The sequence below is a fragment of the Haliotis rufescens genome, unplaced genomic scaffold (genome assembly GCF_023055435.1).
Source record: "Haliotis rufescens isolate VD_foot unplaced genomic scaffold, xgHalRufe1.0.p SCAF_4, whole genome shotgun sequence".
Classification (NCBI taxonomy): Eukaryota; Metazoa; Mollusca; class Gastropoda; order Lepetellida; family Haliotidae; genus Haliotis; species Haliotis rufescens.
The window spans coordinates 20,356,017-20,380,242 of NW_025964112.1; the positions used below are offsets into that span (position 1 = coordinate 20,356,017).

At 39.4% G+C, this 24,226-nt stretch overlaps 1 protein-coding gene across 2 annotated transcripts; it reads right to left on the bottom strand.

Moving 5' to 3' along the window:
• Window positions 1-1,859: 1,859 nt before the first annotated feature.
• On the bottom strand, window positions 1,860-18,512 carry LOC124132137. Of its 2 annotated transcripts, none has more exons than XM_046495833.2 (4): window positions 18,170-18,512; window positions 6,434-6,485; window positions 4,158-5,074; window positions 1,860-3,646 (listed from the first exon to the last, which is right to left on the bottom strand). In XM_046495833.2, exons 1-4 carry the CDS (start codon window positions 18,186-18,188, stop codon window positions 3,459-3,461), a joined length of 1,176 nt encoding a protein of 391 aa, XP_046351789.1. In that variant the 5' UTR covers window positions 18,189-18,512; the 3' UTR covers window positions 1,860-3,458. The 2 variants fall into 2 exon arrangements, with proteins under 2 accessions (XP_046351789.1, XP_046351790.1); XM_046495834.2 differs by lacking the exon at window positions 18,170-18,512 and adding an exon at window positions 14,321-14,409.
• Window positions 18,513-24,226: the final 5,714 nt, after the last annotated feature.

The following is a 24,226-nucleotide window of genomic DNA, read 5'->3' on the forward strand; positions in this document are numbered from 1 at the left end:
CGCACGTTTGAACCACGTCCATGTGAACAGTCGTGGTGACAACAGATGTTCTTTATGATCCAGCTTCGCGTAAGACAAGCGTTCTTTGTATCCACACAAGTGATGGGTAATAGGCCTTGAACATATACACATGCTGTCGGCAGTCTCAGTACATGATTTTGATACTATTATGTGGAGCTGTAGTGTAGTGGTAAACAATTATTGTAACTGTATTACATTGTTTCTGTATAGATTCAGTAGAAGTTCACTGCATTGTATTTGGACAATAATTAGTTGTCAGGAATGTTGTAATATTTAATGTAAGCAGTGGTGAGATCTATTTAGATGCTCGAATTATCTGTAAACTTCCGGAATAGCATGGACGGATGTCAAGCGTTATAGAAACATGTGGAATATTCTGGGATGTTCTAGTGACACTGGGCTGGTCAAGCTCTGTGTGGAAAGTGCTGGAAACTAGTTAAACTACAGTTAGAGTGAGAAGTCTTCAGCAACCAATGCTTGCCGTCAGAGGCCACTAACGGGATCAGGTGGTCAGGCTCGCTGACTTAATTGATGCATGTCATCGATCCCAATTGCGTGGATTGATGCTCAATCACTGGATTATCTGGTCCAGACTCAATTGTTTACAGACCGCCGTCATATAGCTGGAATATTGCTGAGTGCGGCGTTAAACAACAAACAAACCAAACATACGTGAGCGGGGGCGTGCCTGTCTCATCTCATTTCATCTGACATTACATCAAGACCAACTTTCGTGTAAAGATCATTTTTTCATTCGGTGTTCAGCCCAGGCTTGACCAGTTGCGGGGGGTGAATTTTATTCTTTTCATTCTATTCTTCGCATTGTGTACTGCCATTGTAATTGCTATGCAGTAAAATGAATTTGTAAACATAGTTAATTTTGTAATACAGTTGTTGATTGTATACCCTTTGTTGGTTGTCTTTTTGGTTGGTTTCACACTAAATTCTTTTTCAGATTTCTGGATAAACATATTGTTTCAATTTTGGAATCGACCCGTAACAATACCGTAATAATAGTTACCTAAGCTGCCGAATCGAGATGAAACTGTGTGCATATTGTACGTCATGTAAGTACTATAGAAGATCCGGTTGGATTGGGTCTCCCGCAACCGATGTTTGTAAGAGGTGACCAGTGAGTGAGTTGAAAAGTTACGGGATCGGGTAGTCAGGCTCGTTGACTGGGTTGATGCATGCCATCGCATCCCAATTGCGTTGATCGATGCTCGTGATGTCAATCACTGGATTGTCTAGCCCAAACTCGATTATTTACAGACCGCCGTCATATTGCTGAGTGCGGCGTAAAACCAGAAACCAAAAAAACAAAAAAAATGATCCTCCAGGAAGTATTGAGGTGATCAATCCTGATGGTTATGCACCAGTCCCTGCGGACCATGACTTGTAAACGACGCTATTTACTTTCTGGCGTAACACTTCATGACCACACACACACACACACGCACGCACGCACGCACGCACGCACGCACGCACACACAAGCGCGCACATCGTATCGATTGCTCATAGAATAAACTGACCTTTGGGTCAGTCTGTCGCTGGTATTTTGGCCAGTGCATCAGATGCAATATTTAACGAACTGCCATATTTCATATCAGTATAACAAAAATCCTGTCGATGACGAGATACTCACACATGGGCACGTTTACCTCTTTGGTGCTAGCAACCAAGGTTCAGAATCGAGGCCAATCTGGCATTCGGACCAGCGGATCGTGGTATGCATGTGCCGCCATATGTCCATCAGAATGCGTAGGAGTTTTATTCATAATGATGATTTAAGTAACGGTTGGTCATAATATAAAAGAAAAGGACACCATAAAGAAGATAGTGTACATATATATTTATATCCCAAAATAAGAATATTAACCAGACGTACAAGGCAACCCAACAATATTACTGATTCCACGGCATGGCTCGATGCAGCTATACACAAAATGCACCAGTTCAACCTAATATTGAAAAAAAGCAAACGAATAGTTAGGTCCACATAAGTCGATTTTTGCAAATTTGGGTATAACCCTCCACGTCCACTCAACTTCGATCTTTGAACACACTCCATACCTCTAAGCTTATTTTCCAGACTAAGTCAATAATCCCTTTTTAATGTGTAATTTGTTTTAGTTGATACACGTGTGATAAGCGACTTCCTGTAAAAAACGTTCTCTGTAGGGATTCCAGTGTAGCTGGCCAAACTTTCCCCACCTTTCCCCCATGCAAGATTAGCCTAAAAAACCCGTAGAAAACAGGACACAATTCTCTGGTAAAACTTTGGAATTGGTAAATCCGTTCACACCTTGGTCATAGTTTCCCTCTAGCATGTAATACCTAGACGTTCCTGCTTGAGTTGTATGCCACACACATCTTGCGAACACTCACTCACTCGGAAGTTAGCCCTGCAAAATACTGAGTCGGCTTGGGTAATAAAAATAGGATTATGTAGCAGGAAGGCAACACAGGATGAAGAAATATTAAGAAAACTGTTGTGTAAGGATACAAAACATCCAAAAAGCAACAATGTTCTAAACCAAACTGAAATAAATCACTGTGTCAAAACTCTTGTGGTGTCTGGTCTGGTTGGTAACCAAGGATAAACCTATGCGACGTCAAAACAAAATATGCAGGCATATACGTTGTACATAGAGCCATCTGTTGTGGTATCAGTGTACTCAATGAAGTTAGAGAATTCAAGATGGAGAACTGTTCTTTGTATATTAATGTAACACGAAAGCTCTTCAACTGCCGGATGACAAATATAGAGCTGGTTTCGGCAATGTCTCTTATGAAACCCCAAACTGTGCCAGAATTACTGGCGCCCGAAATATAGCGCTTTGCAGTGGGTTGTCTGAAATAAAGGAACTTTACACGACTCACTCACGGGAGTCATTGTGGATAACTTGTTTGCTTTGTTTTTTAAAGTAGGACACGTTTGTTAATAATATTCCACATTCTGAACAGATTTGACGTTGATCAACATATACAACATTTCCCATACAATATTCCCATAGTGCATCATATTTATGTTATATCACTACCAGTTGGAAATCGTTTCCGCTTTCAAATTCTACCAGTCGGCCCCAGGTGCGTAACAGTCATTCTAGGCATTGTAACTTTTATCATCAATGTATCCTTGTTTTGGTACTTAATCAGATTGCTTTTTTTTTATCAAACCTGGAATTAATAAAGGCCCAAATCACACAGAGATGTTGTCTCAGTTTCAAACATGGGAGGATTAAAAGTATAGACCTAAACTGGAAATAGGCACCAGCCTGTTAAGCATCTCCCTCTATAAACCATGTGGTGAACCAGATAAAGTAACAAATAGCACCTGCATCAATGATATGCGTTGTAGTGCCGTATATACAAAAAGCCCCTAAAGCGACCACTCCAGTTTGTATGACCACCCAGAGTTTGTTCAGTGATGCAATCAGTGTTCATGTTCCTCTGGCATGTCAATGCTGAGTAGCCGACGGATCAACTTGTCCAAGCCGACACTGCTTAGGGTTTGGAGATCTCGCTGACTCACGCGCGGCTGAAGACCGTAGAACACAACCCCGATTATACTTGCAGAGAAGAGGAGGAACTGTATCCGAGTGAACATCTCATTCGTAGACACTGTTAAATCGAAAACAATATCTTCAGGAAATTAATGTTAATGTTAAGAAGATCTGTGGTGCAAATCAATAGTATATATGACAGTGCGGAACTTTACGGCGATTCAGCAACATTTCAGACGCATCATGGAAGGGGACACCAAGGCTGGGTTTCAAACATATTATATGTTCTATAAAGGTCAATGAGGTAAATTAATGCTTAATTAGATCATATGCTTCAAAGCGGTATTTTTTTATTTATCATAAACTTACCAAAGTAAAGTTACATTTTTGATAGTGGGAATATGACAATATGTTTATTTATCATGATAAAACATATCAAAATTGCAGGACCAGATTTCTGAGGTTGTGTTCTTTAGAGAGTTTTTTTGGACAGGAAAACAAATTTCAAAACAAAACACTTACTATGAGGAGGAAAACGAAAATGAAATTCTGTGTATACACAAAATAATGTGGCATGCGTCAACAAAAGAGGGTTTACTATGGAATTGCCATGACCACTTTTTACTTACCACTCATACGACTCTGAAAGGTGTGTCCAGTGCCAACCGTTTCCTGTGTGTAGGCATAAACTCCACCACACAACAGCACAAGCGCCAGAATCGCTATGACAAATGGCGGCCGCGTTGACGTCAATGGGACCTGTGCCTCTGTGAACTGCAGTACTGCGCTAAGGACACACACTGTTGTAATGCTGTACTTCTCAAGAAGGAGTGCGCATGTCATATAGGTTACGCATGCGTGTAGGACACACGTAATAGTTGCTAACGCAAGAGGAAGTAGCCAAACGTAATCCAGGTACAATGAAAGTCCAACAACAACAACAGACATCCCTCCAACGATACCTGATAATGTTGTGTTTGTTCTTGGCACAATGTGGACTTTTTCTTCGTGCAAATAGTTGACACTTATATTTCTTAGTATGACAAACACCCCAAAGAGAATTTTGATGAGGACTGTTCTGTCCGTTTTGATCAAAGTGGATGTACTCATTGTGAAAGTGATCATCCCAAAAGAAATGATACACAAGCTTACGGCCCTCACAGAGTTTCCAGAGTGCCCGGTGCATATATAGATTAGTACCAGAGCTGTTATCGGTTCAATCAGTCCGCCCGCGATGCCCAATTGAAGATCAGGAACTTGAAACCAAATATTTGCAAGAAATACGCCCGAGAGATGAGTCAAAACGATAACACATATTGTTTCTAAGTAAGAATTCTCCTTTTGTTGGTATTCCAGTTTTAGTGAAGCAACACACAGAACTATCTCTACAAGCGAGAGGACAACGGGTAGATACAGGTGATTGTTTGATCCAGCCAGATGTCCCGATGTTTGCATCAAATAGTATAAGCATGCGTCTTGGACAAAGGAGAGGACGAACCAGGAGGCGATGATCATCATGGCGGCCCATGGTCGTTTACTCTGATCGCTGAAATTGAAAAGAAGTGAGTTTTGTGTTAACGCCCCATGCTTAAATATCACTGAGTGTCAACGTCAAGTAAGTGAGTGAAGTGGGTTTTTGGATGAGTGAATGTTGTAGTCAGAATCGTACCACATATACCACTGCAGCCTGAAAGTAATCGTGTCTGGACAATGAAGTTCAGCGACTGAAGACATGATTAACGACCCACGCCTTCTCAGGCGGCATTATGGCAAGCCGTTTTCACATTTATTACGGAATTACAGAATTATCTTCAATCGTTTTAAAGATATCTGTATTTTATTTAAAGATATCAATTATGCTTTAGGATATCAAAAAATAATTAAAGATATCTTAAATTCATTTCTGATATCCATACTACAATTACTGATATCTTAAAATGTTACGGTGATATCAACAAATTAGTTTGTGATATCTCTAAATGTATTTAAGATATCATTAAACAATTACCATCCTACTGTACATAAATATATTAGAAATAAATTCAAGATATGCTAAATTCAATTCAAGATATCTTGAAATAAGTTATACATATCTACAAATGCATTGCAGATATCATTAATTCGTTTTAGATATCTTTAATTCAATTAGAGATATTTTTAATCCAATTCAAGATATCATTAATTCTGACCGTTACTGATATTAAAAATCCAATTAAAGATATCATTAATAATTTTGATGATATACTTATGTCAATTTTTGATATCAGTTATCTAATTTAAGTAACATTATTAAAGTAACGTCTTTAATAATGGCAACAATTGAAGATATCAATAATCAATTATTGATATCTGTATTTAGTTTCAAGATGTCAGGAATTGAATTACTGACATAACAAAACATGACATTATGATGTCTTTAAATCATATTTTGACATCAATAATCGAATTTAAGATATCAGCAATTCTTTTCAAGATATCAGTAATACGCTTCACCAAATCCTTAATTCATTTCGTGATATCTTACATTTTATTGCAGATATCAACAATTAACTCCAGAAATAGATCCAAATATTTCCCTAGAATATTACTTCATCATAATGATATGTATGTGTCATTGAGATAATTATTTCAACAACAGTGTTTTAAGAATAATAGAAATTTCCTCTCGTGGGATCCATCTTAACAAAACATAAATACGTTTGATATTTTACTGTTTGTTAATCTTTCTACACCTCTATGGCAAACTGCTTTCTCGGGAGTTGGCGACGACAATCACAAGCTGCTGATGAATAGTGACTTGTAATAACACTTATAAAGGCTAATCTTTCAGTATGTTAAAGCAAGCAATAGATACATGTACAGGAAAGAACATGTCACACAAGTCAACACAGTAACACACACTTACAGTTCAGCCATCGCCAATATGACCTTCCTGATCATCTGAGCAGTATTGGGCGCTGAAAGATGAAACGGAATCAAACTGATGAATGGTAAAACGAACATGTATATTGGATGATGACGTACATAATGATTTACATATCCCTCCACAACACCATGATCTGAATGCATGCCAAGGCATGTAATCATACAAGTATCATAGTACTGTTATACTGAATCTGGCTAGATACCATCCAACTTTGTTGCCGATCTGATGATATGCCACGTCTAACTATATATACTCACACGTAAAAGAAACGCAAGTGGTTTTAAGCAAATAGGTAACAAACATTGATACGAGTTTTAGCATGTAGTGAAGCCTGATGGTGTTATCAATATTTTTTGTTGCATTTTGGAAGCCCCGAGTAAAAACGCAGCATAAAAAACGAATCGCCAAAACACATCATTTCAATGAATATGTGGGTATCATGCACCCATTTCTCGCGAAATCGAAAACGCACGAACTGTCACGAACTGTAGTTGGTATAAAACTGTGGCCGATACTTGGACCTACAACTCCTTGGTCAACAATGCCACGCCTAACTCAAATTCAGAGAAACCAGGCTATCGGGCGTTTGGAAGCTGGAGAGTCTGTCCAAGATGTTGCCCGTCATTTCAACGTTAACATAACCACAATTTACCGTCTCCTGCATCGATAAAATGCTACACAGATCACAGATGACCTTCCTCGGAGCGGTCGTCCTAGGGTCACCACACCTCGACAAGATCGGCAGATTACCCGTCAACACCAGCGACATCCGTTCCTAACTGCAAGTGAAAGTGCTCGACAGATCATAGGAACACACAATCGACACTTTAGCCGGGACACTGTGATCCGACGTCTCCGTTCCAACAACCTCAGATGTCGCCGACCAGCACGTCGTCCTGTTCTCCAACCACAGCATCGACAAGCACGACTTCAGTGGGCACAGGGTCATCGCAATTGGCGTCATCGTGAGTGGAGGCGTGTCATCTTCTCTGATGAAAGTCGCTTTTGTGTCTCCCATGAAGACGGAAGAGTCAGAATTTGGCGGCGTCGAGGTGATCGTTTCGCTGACAGAAACGTTGTGGAAAGGGATCCATGGGGTGGACCTAGCGTCATGATATGGGCAGGGATTGGACTTAATGCGAGACTTGGACCCATGTGCTTTCTGAATGTTGGTCAAGGTCGGGGACACGGCGTCACTGCTCAGCGGTATATCGACCAAGTGATCAAACCCCACGTTGTTCCATTTTTTGCACAACATCAACAACCCATTTTCCAGCAGGACAACACTCTTCCACATGTTGCCAGAGCTACCATGACCTTTCTGCAACAACACAACATCCGTGTTCTACCGTGGCCAGCCCACAGCCCTGCAACTGCCGATGAACTACGCACAGCTGCTCTGGATGTGTGCAGGAGGCTAGGATCCCTAGGGCCTTCACAAATCGTCTGATCCACTCAATGTACAGGCGATGTGTGGCAGTGATCAATGCTAATGGTGGTCACACCAGGTATTGACTAACATTTTGGGTATTGACCCGAAACTGTGTAAGCCCTTAACATTTGAAAAAAATCGATTATGTCATCTGCCTTTTAATCCATTAAACTGTCTTCAGTCAAAATTTTGTCAATCTTGCTCTATTAGTATTTCTTGTCTTTACTGTTGAAAATAAATAACATTTATACTGCATACTCGACTTGCGTTTCTTTTGCGTGTGAGTATACATGAACACACGGCATGTCATTTGGGGATGGACGGAATTTGGGGGTTCCAGGAACAGGGTGAAATTGTAGAGTTTACTCTTCTAGGTCCGCCAGTGTCTTTGCAATATCAAAACACATTCAACTCACTATGCGCCCCATTTAATGTCCTCGCAGCAAAAATAAGTCTTTGCGAGCACAGTACTGCCTTGTGTTGTAATTGCGTTGCAAAATCATACCTGCATGCGATGTTATGCTCCGAATGTTCAGTTAAATGACAGATGTGGACACATGTAGGGTAGATACTGTAATTTAACTGTTTTGAACAAACACTACAAATAGTGAGCTTCATCGACTATTTATCTGAAATCAACCCAGCTGCTACTTGCGGTCGAGAAGTATTCTCGCATATATGCTCAAATATGTTTAATTTAGTATTAAATCTGTCTCGAAAACTAATCGTCCGGGAAACATTTCTAAGTACTGACTTGAGGTTTCTTGTGTGGGCGGCGGTAGAATCGGGGAACGCGCTGTCCTGGCGCTGAATTGTTTGCACTATCGGTGGATTGTCTAGTCACTATCGGTGGATTGTCTGGTCACTATCGGTGGATTGTCTGGTCACTATCGGTGGATTGTCTGGTCACTATCGGTGGATTGTCTGCACTATCGGTGGATTGTCTGGTCACTATCGGTGAATTGTCTGCACTATCGGTGAATTGTCTGCACAATCGGTGGATTGTCTGCACTATCGGTGGATTGTCTGGTCACTATCGGTGGATTGTCTGGTCACTATTGCTGGATTGTCTGGTCACTATCGCTGGATTGTCTGGTCACTATAGGTGGATTGTCTGCACTATCGGTGGATTGTCTGCACTATCGGTGGATTGTCTGGTCACTATCGGTGGATTGTCTGCACTATCGGTGGATTGTCTGGTCACTATCGGTGGATTGTCTGCACTCTCGGTGGATTGTCTGGTCACTATCGGTGAATTGTCTGCACAATCGGTGGATTGTCTGCACTATCGGTGGATTGTCTGATCACTATAGGTGGATTGTCTGGTCACTATCGGTGGATTGTCTGCACTATCGGTGGATTGTCTGGTCACTATCGGTGGATTGTCTGCACTATCGGTGGATTGTCTGGTCACTATCGGTGGATTGTCTGCACTATCGGTGGATTGTCTGATCACTATAGGTGGATTGTCTGGTCACTATCGGTGGATTGTCTGCACTATCGGTGGATTGTCTGGTCACTATCGGTGGATTGTCTGGTCACTATCGGTGGATTGTCTGGTCAGGATTCGGTGGTTTGCGGGTCGCCGTCGTATGGCAGGAGGGCTGATGTGCAGCGTTGGGCAACAAACACTTTAAGCAAATTGTGTGTGAGTGGCGGATGCTTCTGGAGGAGCAGAACATGCTTACCCTCATCCCGAACACCTGGTCTCATCACCGATTTCCAGTGATCCATTCATATCATTTTCACAACTATTTTGTCCAACAGAATCTGTTTCGGCAGATTATCTGGTTATTCTCTGGTGTTGACGTTTTATATTTAATGTATAACAAATAACAGAATATACACGTACATACACACGCTACACCGACTTATATATTGAAATGATAACCTCACCTCATTGACGCCTTAATATGATGGACAGCTGAATCATTTTAAATGATCTTGGAGTTATTAACATTGTTTCGTGCATGTATCTCTATGTTGTTTCAGTGGGGAAGGTCAAAGTGACAAATAATAGACATGTGGCAATACGAACACAAAGTAGAGTTAGACGAAATAATGTTAGAAGGCATGGTGTCTTCTCCACACACTGGAGAACGATGTTAGTAAAAGATGGGCATCTAGTTATATCATAAAAGTAAAGTAAAGTAAAGTAACTCGTGGCCTAAATTTGTCAAAATGGAATTCTTTTTCTGCACATATTATCAGTACATCGTATGAGATGATTTCTCTCAAAACGAAAAATAGATTAGAGTAATATCGTTAAGTTCTCTGGGGCATCGAAGCTGATTCTTAAAATGGAAGTGAAGATCCGGGGTAGAATAGGTCTTCAGCAACCCATGATTGCGGTAAAAGGCGATGATGCTTGTGGTAAGAGGCGACAAATGGGATCGGGTGGTCAGGCTCGCTGACTTGGTTGAAGCATGTCATCGATCCCAATTGCGTGGTTCGATGCTCATGATATCAGTCACTGGATTGTCTGGTCCAGACTCGTTTATTTACAGACCGCCGTCAAATAGGTGGAATATTGCTGAGTGCGGCGTTAAAAAACAAACCAACCAACCAAAATCTGAAATGGAACTTCGAGGGTAAACCGTCCAAGTATATGATAACTGTTAACTGTTATGTTAGCTTTTTGACAGTTGACAACAGTGTTAAAGAAAATGAAAACACTCAGATAAATTATAACATTGATGAGGCGATAATGGATTCTCCTTAATCATATTCTTCTTGCATTTGAACATTCTTATCACGGCTTGAATGTTTGAAGGAATTCTCCAGACAGTGCCATATGGAGAGCAGTCCCATACCTGAGAAGATAGAATCCTTATTGTCAATCCAGTCTATTTGGGTTTTCACAGCATGGCTCGAATCACGGATAACTTGATAAATTGTCAATTGTTACGAGGTTTCATTGCATTTTACCCAATTTGCGCATATAATCACTGCATGGGCACTGATTTCAGAATATCTCAATATCTTTAAGTGGCATTTAGAAGCTTCAGCATGATTCGTGCATTTTCACATAATTGATAAGGTAACTGCTGTCTGTGCCGAAGTGTTCCATACCAGATATTGAAACTTAAAGGTTAATCATGTCTCCTCCATTGATATCTGTTGACATAACCGACCGGATGTGTTTCGTTGACTTTCCTTTATCATTCCACTGCCCTACCTTTTTTAATACTACATAATTACTTAGTAAATGTCAGCTTTTGATCTACATTGTTTACACCAACTAAATTAGAAGGAGTCTACCTACGTATAGCTGGTAAGGCCTCGAGAGAACCCACTCGAGTGTCAAAAGCATTAATACAGTAAAGCTAGTAAATTACCGAACTTACCTCTTGGTGAGGTTCAATGCTCTGATAATATAAAATATTTAAACATGATTACAGGGACTTGCTGACCACACTGTTTAATTGCTAAATCAGATTATACATTTATTAAAGGGTTCGGCTGAATGGCGTTAGGCACTGGTAATATTTAATTGTCCCGCATATTTAGTTTTTGAAATTTTCACTCATTGATGAATCTTCAATACTTAACTAGAATACCACGTGATCAATAGTACAAGAAGCATGCTGGGAAGGCACTTGGCGTAATCTTGTTGCATTGTTACGTATTTTCACAATAATACAATCTAGTGCCAAGTATCCGTTACAGGTAGAAACGCTGTACTTAATCAGGCAACAAGGACCTGGTTCAAGCGTGTTTCACAAGAACATCAAGTTATTGCTGAAGTTTCTGACACTTATGAATATGATCCTGAAAAATGTGATCAAAGTTGTTTACAGTGCTTTTCAGCATTAGAAAATATAATGTATTCGAGAAAATACCCGAAAATAAAGGTTTTACAATAAAAGTGCATGTCAAGAAAATTGTATGCTGTAGGTTCCAATTTAAAAAATCAAAGAGTCTGGTAAAGGAACATCATGACACATACCCGTGAAGATCCGGGATAGAACAGGTCTTCAGCAACCTATGCTTGCCGTAAAAGGCGAATATGCTTATCGTGAGAGGCGACTAACGTGATTGGGTGGTCAGGCTCGTTGACTTGGTTGATGAATATTGTTAAGTGCGGCGTTAAACAACAAACACACACACACAAAACATACGCAGTGTGACTCTCAATGCTACCCACCCAGAACACTGCAGTAGGAACAAGCAAATGGATGGACTCTTGAAAAATCACTGTTGGGCTATATCTTGGGAAGATACAAACAGTTTTTGTCAAAACACGATTTTACACAGATGTAACATGGGTTTATGGGCTTCCGAAACAATAATATTTATTTTGACGTTTGACGTTCAGCAAATAGGTCAATATTGCTAATTTACGCGAACGTTCACTTTTATACTCAAGAGCCTTTTGCGGTAATGAACTTCTGATACAATAAACATTCATCGTCTTAATTTTATAGACTGAACGTCTACAATGGTCCCCAACGGCGTGTATTAACGGAATGATACTGGCTGCATTCTCCTCGTCAAACCGTCTCCTTTCGTGACAGATTACGTGTTTACAAAACGTGACCTTAACAGACAAAACAAAACTGTTGGACTCGCTTGCAGTAGTGAATATTTTGTTTTTAGTCGAACAAAATTGGTGCGTGTATTTTGTCTCTGTCCTATCTAATAATAATCATTAAAAAGACAAAAGTGACACTTAAAGATTTTGTTCATGCTACAATTACATTTTGAACCTGTTTCATGAAGGTTGGTTAGCAGACGAATTCTAATTTTATGTCGAGTCTTTGGATGATTGACTTGCCCAAGGGTAAGAAATGCCTTCATCAAGTAACATTTTAGCTCATCCTCAAGAAAGATTATATATAAGATAGCTTCGAGATAAATAGCAAGAACAGTTAAGAACGAGGCGTGGTTTATTTCATCATAAAACATTGTTCTATCATGACGTCATTTCTGGAGATTCAACACACGCTCGAAACGTGATGGCGTCGTAAATTGAACGATGTTATTTTTTTAGAGGGAAGTGTCCAGTGAGTATTCCCCCATAAATGAAGCTGGACAACGCTGATAAACTCGTTGTCATTGTTTCTCTTACAATAAAAAACTAGAGGGAGAATAAACCACACGGGACTGATCGTCGTTTATTTCTTCAATACCACATACTGGAGAGTATTTAAGAAATAAACAACGAGTGGGAGTTTTTTATTTCTTTAATGAGGAATCAACATTCTGTACGGCCTCTTAAAGGATGATGTCACAAGCATTAATATACAGATATTTACCCGTATTTTAATAATGATGACTCCCTCAATATACGGCGTCATCAAGTTGAGAGCGCATGTTCGAATATCCAGATATGACGTGATGATATAACCATGTTTTATCGTGAAATAAACCACGCTTAATTTGTTCTTTGTTTTTCATTGTTCTTTGCGATTTATCGCGTCGCTATCTTAATAATATATAAACCTAACTAAAGTGTTGTCACGGAATTATCAATACAAAGAAATAAGTGGTAAGACTAACAATTTGAATTTAATTGTAGTTGATCAAAGAAATTATAATATCTGTTTTTTATCACATACAGCGAATGTGAAACTAGAAACCTAGTATTTACATAGTACAGTTGTTACCTAGGAACTTGATATCCTGAACAGACATAAAATCAATTTTATTGAATTGCTACGTACACGGCCGCAAGATGTATAGATAACCATGTGTTGATATAATGTAGATCAAGGATGACATACATTTAATTAATATCACGGACTTTGGTACAATTAACATAAATATCATTATGCCATCAAATAAAACAATATATTATGAGGGCATTAAATACTACCACTAATGGATTTCGCAATATTTCGATCAGTCAGCGATGATACGACTACTAATAAAGACAACCTGTTATCAATGAGTTTTACGCCGTTTTAGCAATATTCCAGCAACATCACGGCGGGGTACACCAGAAATGGGCTTCACACGTTGTACCCATGTTGAGAACCGAACCCGGGTCTTCAGCGTGACGAGCGAACGCTTTTGATATGAATTATTTGTACAAACAATCTATCCGATTAAAGATTTTCTCCCGTTACTTCAAGGTACAATGTGTTCATGCAAACCCTATGGTTGCATAAAGACAGAGTCTATTTAAAATCTAATATAATCAAGCGCTATTTAATGACATCGATTAATATATAATATCGCTACCGCCAGCGGCAATAAACCTCGATGTCAGCCAACACTCTGAATTTAATGATTACTTGGACATGTCCGTAATTGAGCATGGGAAAAGAAGCTACAGTTAACTGATGGTTGATATTTATTTCATTAACTCTATTAATTCGCGACTCCATCGGAGTTACACGCCCATTAAAACCGTTGAACATGAAACCAAGGAAAGCTTTACCAGAAAAGCAACCATTTCATCAATGCTTGCATGATAGAGGTAAACTTACTGTTAGTTAGGCACGACATTCACGGGGACTGGGGACGGCCGTTTTCTGGAACGGGATGTGAATGGTGGGGCTGACAAATCACACATATTCGTTTTCGGACATTTCAACACATTCTGTTACAGACAGAGTCACTGCTTGCATCAGAAAATGTATTTAGCTCAACAGAAAATAGATTCAAATATGCATGTCCCTGACCTTCCAAAGAAACACAACGGCGCAAAAGTGAATTTTCTGCTGTTGACAATCATGTCGTTTTCTGGGCATTTCTAAAACAATCCTTCTGCTTATCATCGAAAGTGTTGCTGCATAAATGTACCATATATTTTCCTATTTAATCAGTTATGAATTGTGACATATTTTGATAAAATATTGGACACCCACCCACCGGATACAAAGTATTATCATGTGAGAGACGCCACAATCACGATTTGGGTATTTTAAACAATGTGATTTTAAAGTGACCTACCTGGACATAAACACGGCTATATTTCTGAACTGAATTTGTATTTTTGTAGGAGCATTGAAGAGTGTAAAAGGGGTATAAGTTAGACCAAATATTGTGCTATTTGATTTTAAGATGAATAACCTAGACGAGATATGCTCTAAATTCTATTTTCACAGTTAAATGAGTAAATATTGCTTTAAGTCAAAATTGACAATATTCAAGTAATAAACTGGGCTAGGCAAAACGGGGGTTGATAGCATGAGCACCAACCCACGAAGTCGGGGTACGATGACACACAATTAACCAGGTCACACATGGCGACATTTCCATTTGTCGGTTTAGTCACAAAAACTGGGTAATAGGGACCTATTTCATTTAGGACTTTCACCCAAAGGGGATTTTGATTCAGAATCAATTGAACATTATTGAGTGTTATCATTTTCAACACTTCTTAATCAACGTTGAATGTATTTCTGTGTCACTATTAATGTTATTACAATAATCCTGAACATATCATGATCACTGCTTTAATGAACTGAATATCTTCACTGGTGATAATCCGTTGTGAAACATCTATAAGTTTTTACTGAATGAAATCGAAAGATGTGTTCTTGCATTTACAGTCAATACCTCCGTGATCAAGTAAGTTACAGTGGAGTACTTTTTTGTGATGAGTTCCACTCGGGATTCGAACCTACACTGCCAGAGTGAGACACGTATAATCGCCAGCACATCGTCATCGATTAAACCCACTCAGCCGCCGAGGTTTGTACAAAAATGTAAGTTCGACAACTGTTACAGTAGTCCAAATCCCGCACTTTGTATATGGATGTAGTGTATATGGACTTAGTGTCAACATTATGTTTACACATCAGTTTTATTATAGGTATTTATATCTGTAAAAATTAATTCCTTATTAAGATTTTTACATGGTAATTAGATTTGACATTTTCATACTGTTTTTATGACCTGCGTTGTTTATGTCTGTGCTGGTAACTATATATCACTATTGTGGTCCTACAACAAAGTACGCAGTGTTGGTAACTTTTTAATGGTTCTAATAGCCTGTAACGTACTAACTGTACTATATCAACATAGATCTTCCTTGTTTTGATGTTTTTGAAATACAAAAGTACAAGAAAAGCAACAAATATTGTGTCGACCCAGACCTGCTGGACGTGTTCTTTGCCTCAGTACGCCAAAATTAAAATATTACTTTTCTTCATTTTGTCTTTGTGATTATATTTGCAGTGGCCCGGCACTCTGCAATAGAATTTAAAGTACTCACGGAAATGAAAAAAACATGTTTTTCTCAATTTAAAAATCGACACAAAGTGTTACGTAGCTGTAAATACGAAATAACAAAACAACTCGAAAAGTACTAGTCTGGATTTGCTAGTTTGATCTCAGTGAACAATACAAAATGTACTTTACAGGAGGTAATTTGTCGGCACTTTCAACATTCAAAAATAACTAAGTCCAAATTGACATAGCAGAAACAGACTATAGGCATTATGCACCTGTTCTCACCTGTCGTTAAGGTGTCATAGGTCACCTTGATCTACTTACACCTGGTTATGCCCTGTTTCACAATAGTCTGTTTTATTCACATTTTTACACACTTTTACGTGTAAAAAGGCATAAAAACATTTGATACGCTGTATTTGTGCCACGGCCAAATTAGTACTAATTTAGTTGTTTGAATATTTACATATTTTGTATATTAACTGCATTTATTTAAGATCTGAGGTCGAAAAAACAGGGTTTTTTTCATTTCTGTGAGTACTTTAGTAAGTTTGATTTGAAAATACTCTCAAATAGAAAAATAATGGCATAGTATGGTATTCCGTAGTTCAAGGGCAGATAATCCTTGTCAAGTTCCATTTTGAATGGGATTTTATCGAAAAAATCAACTGTCTCCGAAAATTCTTGAAAAAAATCCCAATGCTTCATATTGTTGGAAACAAAATAAATTGTCTCCCACAAAAAAACCCCACATTGTTGCAAAGTGTTTTTAGAAGAATATACATTTTGGCTCATAGCTGTAATTAATAAAATATCAAGTTTTGCAGCTGTAGCTGAAAACTATCTGTCTCAATACACATTCCCTGCCCCCCTCCCCAGAATATCACATGATCGGCCCCTTAGTGTAACAGGTGTGTGGCTTTGTGACAAGAAGGATTGACCTCTCAATAAAGGATGTAGACCTTCCAAACTTCGTCCAAGCCTGACACTGGTTCTACCATATACTTTAATGCACGTTCCAATTGTAAAACCAGTGTTTAGATGTCCTTGTCGGGAGACAACAGCCAAAATTATGGTAGCAAATAAAATGGAATTATTGTCCTTGTTTTGTTTCTACATACTTATCAAGGAAGGCCTCGATTGTCAAAAGAGAAAAAAACCCACTGACGTTGGTATTTTCCAAAGTCGAAAGTAATGAAAGTGTTGCCTACGACAAATGACAAATGAGGAAGCACCCATTTAGTTTTCAAAGGAATAATCATGCCCCTGTTTTACTGAAAGAAACTTACATATGCCTTCGCATAAAAACATAACATGTCCCTTTGCTTGCAGACTATATTAAGAGTTCGTTATTTCTATTTATGTTACAAAATAACTGAGCACCTGTTTAAGTTGGAAAATAGAACTGAGCTCGTAAGCATTAAAAGTAGAAGTTGATCTCAAACCAAGATCCCTGCCCCCTCCCTGAAAAGCAAATGGTTACTCCTTAAGCCTGCTACACAGAGTAAGTTTAGGCAAAATATTTAGACTGTATATGACTGTAACCACCGGTGTGTATCACAAGACATTCACACAGGCTTTAACATACACGAATACAAACACGGTGTCTACAGCACCTGGAGAAAAGAAAGCTACATTTGTGTTTATTCAACCGTTCTTAATTGTCACTGAGCGGGGAGGAAACAGGTTCAATCGGTACACAATGTCATTTCCACAAGGGCAATTTCTGGTTGTTATACACGCGAGTTCTTAATAATGTAACGCTTTCCGTATTTTGCAAGGTATAATATTGATTTCATATCTAAATATAACCAGTTACATGTACATACCTGTGTGTGCTCATGCGAGTGACACGCATTTGTCATTTGCACATACGTGTCAATGTTACACGATCAATTGTTTGTACATTACTGTCAGGGACAGAAGCATGACTACGCTATCAGATACATAATAACACATGTTTTCACTCGCGGACAGTAAAACATAAATAAGTTATTAATGATGTAGAGCAAACACTGTCACACCATAACCAGTTTACACAACACAACAAATCGATGCGGAGTATTTACATACACAAGGGTCAACATGACACAAGCTACCCGTTCATGTGATATGACAGGTACAGACACGTGTCATTCAGTTAATGGCTATTTACCTACCCGATTTTCTTCCCTCCATAACCTTACATCACCTCGTCTTCTGTATGTCTTAGTTGTGATGTGGCCACGTCCATTGACGCCTGCGATCGATGAGCACAGGTTGCGAGCCACATGTTGCTTTGCGTCAATGAGCGTTGACGGTATCCTAGGTGGTGTGTTCGATTGGAAGGTTGCTAACTTAATACGTATCACCTCGGTCTATTAATGTGTCAGCGGGATACTACGGTGGAGTACATTAACAGTACGTAATAATGGAAGTTAATTCGAATAGTACAAATTATTATTCACACGGAATCAAACTAAGGGCTTTAAGATATAAACATTGTCGACTTTGGAATGATGGGCGTTTGTTGGCCCAATATTCGTCAGTTGTTATGTTTATTGAAAACATGCTCCTAAACCTTTTGGGATTTCTGTGATAGAGACACACAGGGTATTATTTTGGTCACTGTGTCAAAATACGCTTTCCATTTTTCTGTGACAACTGGAGCCGATCAATATCTATTTATATTTTACAGCACAATTTATTCGGGACAACCTGTGTGTTCACTGAATAATTGATTATTTTGGTGTAAATCCTGAGAGAGTGAGTTGGGTTTAACGCCGTGGCTAAATCGTGAGGACAAATTGTGCGTTTTCCATTTTACACGTCAAATTGAATCGTATGCCAACCTAAAAAAAGAAAATACGTGTGTGGATGTGTGCAACCTTCAGTCTGGATCCGCGCGTGCGTTGGTGCAGAATTATTAACTTAAACGTGCTTCTGTCAGAACAGGTCGCCATGCAATTCTCAACTGGAATAAAGAGTATTGGGTGGTCGTTAACACTTCACATCAGCTATATGACAGAGCTGTAATTAATAGAGACTGACACGATAAATGCATTACGGCATCATGCATACTTTAAACCCCGATGTCACTCACCCGTCTCGCCTGCTCAGTGAAATCAGTGCTTACAATTCATCATATCGGCTCTGGAATCAGACGCAAAGTCGCGCTCACTAAGACGAAACTAATAACTAGCATCCCCTCTTGTAATGAAACTGAGAAACGTTAAAACTTTACTGTCTTCTAACGGACTCAATGTTTGGTTAGCCAGAGCTATACATTGTCTGATCAAATAATGTGCGTCCCGTCCAAACACAACACCTGATAGCAGGACGTGGCAGTAACGCGTAATTGTTCGCTTCAACAATGACCCTAACATCGAGGCAGGACGGAAACTGGACACACCCTCGATTATATTTCAATGTTGTCAGGTCTATAAACATTCTTCCATGCTCTCTGTCATTTGATACTGGAACGCGAACTAGAACACAGTGAGTAGCTTTTCAGTGATATTTAAGAGGTGTGTGTATGTGAGTGCGGGGCTCTGTGTGTGTGTGTGTGTGGTGTGTGTGTGTGTGTGGGGGGGGGGGGGGGGGGGGGTCGTGTGGTGTGGGTGTGTGTGTGTGTGTGTGTGTGTGGGGCGTGTGGTGTGTGTGTGTGTGGGGTGTCTGTGTGTGTGTGTGTGGGGGGGGGGGGGGGGGTGGGGGGGTGTGTGTCTGTGTGTGGGGGGTCAGTCTCTGTGGGTATTGGGCTGTGTTTGTGTGTGTGTGTGTGTGTGTGGGGGGGGGGGGGGGGGGGGGGGACTGTGTGTGCGTGCGTGCGTGAGTGTGTGTGTGCAGCTGGGAATGGGTCTCACTAATGTCCTCGAGTTTGATCACCCACCTCCCAATAAATTATTCGCTGGACCATTCTTGAGCTTCCCGAAATAAAGGTGTTGTGTAACTACTTAAATTGTTCAGCTCATTTGACAGACTATTTCGTGCATGTTTAGAAGTAGTCAAGGATAAAGAATATCATTTCACAAACAATCCAGCCCTTTGCCCACGCCACCAGAATGTTAAATAATGTGTGTGTGTGTGTGTGTGTGTGTGTGTGTGTGTGTGTGTGTGTGTGTGTGCGCGCGCGCGCGTATGTCATTTTGAATATTTTTGATTTTTGGGTAAATATCACTGGGGTCAAAATGTGATTTTCAAAAGTTAGGAGTTCGCATCAGGGAGTGGGTGTTTGAGGGGCTGTGTCTTATAAATATGACTTGGAGGCCGCTTTCCAGAACATGTACCGCACTCCGGGATTTCAGGAGTTAGTCAACCGAGTGTTTGCGAAAAGATGAGCGTATCCTGCCCCAACGGTGGCACCCGTCACAAACACAGGCAAAGGCAAGACAACGATGCTTTTTCACGTGTCAATACATACCACTTCTCATCATGAGAGAAAGAAGTAACAACAAAAATAATTTCATAGAAATTTACTACTGAAGGCTAATGCGACATTATATGTAACAAAATACCACATTAGGATTGTATCAGTAGATCGGATTAGCAACTGAAGTAAACACAGTGACCTCATAAACAGGGCATGCAGGTTACACACAACCAAATGTTTTCCCATAGACTTCTATAGTAACGTTATGATTTTTTTTAAAATAACTAAGCATTCAACAGCTATTACCTGTACGTGTGTGCACAGTTTGGCCTTAGAGCAGCAATAAAAAAAATAAAAATGACTAGCTTAGCCAGCTCCTTTTCCGAGTACCGGAAGCTAAACACACCACCCCCAGTTTCGCACCAAATGTCACGTACTTGAAAATAGCTGTGGTCACATTCAGCATAAGTCATCATGTTGAAAAAGACAGTACTAAATATAGAAAAACATGGTCAGTTTTAATAACTGGATGGATGTACATTTGAAAGACATAAAAATCTTACAGAATATCCTCCAATCACAGCCTGCAGATATCTCTCGATCTGCACTGAAGGCGAAACCGCACGAAAACCGCACTCTCCAAACTGGTACTGATTTGGTGTAGTAGAACCTGCACGGTCTGACTAGCAATAATTTGCATAAGGACAGGTTGACCCAAACTAAATATACGTGTAACCTTATGCGTACATGTCTGTGTACCGCTGCAGTGAAGGCTAAAGGTAACTGGACACATGTGGATACAACACAATATTTGGTATTCGACGCATCAATAATGTGTAAAGCGAAGCCTGTAAAATAATTGGCCATCTTACTTACCTTTTCAAACCTTTGCCGTGTACAATATTTAACTTTTTAATGTCAAAATAAAAAGGATATTGCAAGACCTGAACACAATCTGCGACAAGCCCACACGAGATAATAGAAAACAGAGTATCACATTGAAGTGAAATATCTAATACATACTTAAATTCACTTCTCATGTAGAGTTAAAACATTGAGAAAATAAGGAGTGCAAATTCATTCATATACTGTATGAAAGGGGTACATGACACCAGTCATCAAACAATGAAAGAACACGAAACTCAAATTTACAATTTCTTGGTGATTTATTTCATAAAGATAACTAAATGTAACAATAAAATACCCATAATGACACAAAAAATACATCACAAACAAAACATCAAAGCACATCATATCACATAATAAGCGACATTTTATAAGGTACAGGTAATTTATAAGGTACAGGTAATTTATAAGGTACAGGTAATCTATAATAGGTCTCAGGTGAGGGTCATAAAAGGAAAATACACATACTTGGGGAGGGTCATGAAAAAATGGACAGTAAATAATAAATATAAAGTGATTTTTCATTTTGTCTTTTCGGGGAGGGTCATGAAAACAATGTACACGGGCATGAGGAGGGTCATCCAAAGATATGACAAGCTTTAGGGGAGGGTAATTATTTTCAGTACTTTTGTGCATAAAGAAACCTTACCCTCACCTGACCACTAACCCGCAACATCAATATAAACAATCGTAATGTAGTTTTTGCTTTGTCTCTTGTGTTCCGAATCTGTGAACACATCTGGAAACAGAGACTGGATTGTGGCATAAAATGAGTGTTCATTTTATAAATGTTTTACATCATAATTATCATTTATTCTTTGTTCTATTTTGCTTGCTTGTCGGTTTAAGATAATTCGATACGTTGTTATTATGACAAAATGGGGAATGATACAAAACCGATTACACATATATACATCTGGGAGGTGAGCTACAAAGATCATGGGATAAAGTAGAGTTAAACACATGGTTTCTACCCCCATATTTCTGGGAGTGCAGTAATATATTTCTAAACGTTCTTTGGTTTCCATGTTTTTGTTGTTAGTTTAATGCTGCTTTGAACTATATATATATATGAAAGCATTAAGCCAACGTTTTGGTTTAGCATCACCATTTTCGTGTTTATAAAGGTCTACGACCCAGACCACTTTACTCCAACATCAGACGGACACGCCGTAAAATGGTGATGATATATATCACGGCGTGTCAGATACGCCGTAAATGGTGATGATATATATATACCACGGCGTGTCAGATACGCTGTAAATGGTGATGATATATATCACGGCGTGTCAGATACGCCGTAAATGGTGATGAGATATATATCACGGCGTGTCAGATACGCTGTAAATGGTGATGATATATATCACGGCGTGTCAGATACGCCGTAAATGGTGATGAGATATATATCACGGCGTGTCAGATACGCTGTAAATGGTGATGATATATATCACGGAGTGTCAGATACGCTGTAAATGGTGATGATATATATCACGGCGTTTCAGATACGCTGTAAATGGTGATGATATATATATCACGGCGTTTCAGATACGCTGTAAATGGTGATGATATATATATCACGGCGTGTCAGATACGCCATAAAAGGTGATGATATATATATACCACGGCGTGTCAGATACGCTGTAAATGGTGATGATATATATCACGGCGTGTCAGATACGCTGTAAATGGTGATGATATATATCACGGCGTGTCAGATACGCTGTAAATGGTGATGATATATATCACGGCGTGTCAGATACGCTGTAAATGGTGATGATATATATCACGGCGTGTCAGATACGCTGTAAATGGTGATGATATATATCACGGCGTTTCAGATACGCTGTAAATGGTGATGATATATATCACGGCGTGTCAGATACGCTGTAAATGGTGATGATATATATCACGGCGTGTCAGATACGCTGTAAATGGTGATGATATATATCACGGCGTGTCAGATACGCTGTAAATGGTGATGATATATATCACGGCGTGTCAGATACGCTGTAAATGGTGATGATATATATCACGGCGTGTCAGATACGCTGTAAATGGTGATGATATATATCACGGCGTTTCAGATACGCTGTAAATGGTGATGATATATATCACGGCGTGTCAGATACGCTGTAAATGGTGATGATATATATCACGGCGTTTCAGATACGCTGTAAATGGTGATGATATATATCACGGCGTGTCAGATACGCTGTAAATGGTGATGATATATATCACGGCGTGTCAGATACGCTGTAAATGGTGATGATATATATCACGGCGTGTCAGATACGCTGTAAATGGTGATGATATATATCACGGCGTGTCAGATACGCTGTAAATGGTGATGATATATATCACGGCGTGTCAGATACGCTGTAAATGGTGATGATATAAATCACGGCGTGTCAGATACGCTGTAAATGGTGATGATATATATCACGGCGTGTCAGATACGCTGTAAATGGTGATGATATATATCACGGCGTGTCAGATACGCTGTAAATGGTGATGATATATATCACGGCGTGTCAGATACGCTGTAAATGGTGATGATATATATATTTCACGGCGTGTCAGTTACGCTGTAAATGGTGATGATATATATCACGGCGTGTCAGATACGCCGTAAATGGTGATAATATATATCACGGCGTGTCACCCTGATGCTGGAGCAAACTGGTCCGGGTCGTAGACGTTTGTAAACAAGAAACCGGTGATGCTAAACCAAAGATTCATTATATGGGAGAATCTGGGATTCGATCTCATGATCTGCGATTCCTGACTAAAACAAACAACACCACACACCGCATCGCAGCGCGATTGACAAAAATGTATAAATGTGTACATACACAGGTTACATACACACAAACTTACTACCAGTTCTTTTCTCCACGTTCGCTACATTTGTTACACTACAAAATAGGCAATAAATTTATATTCGAAAGGATGCAACCTATCA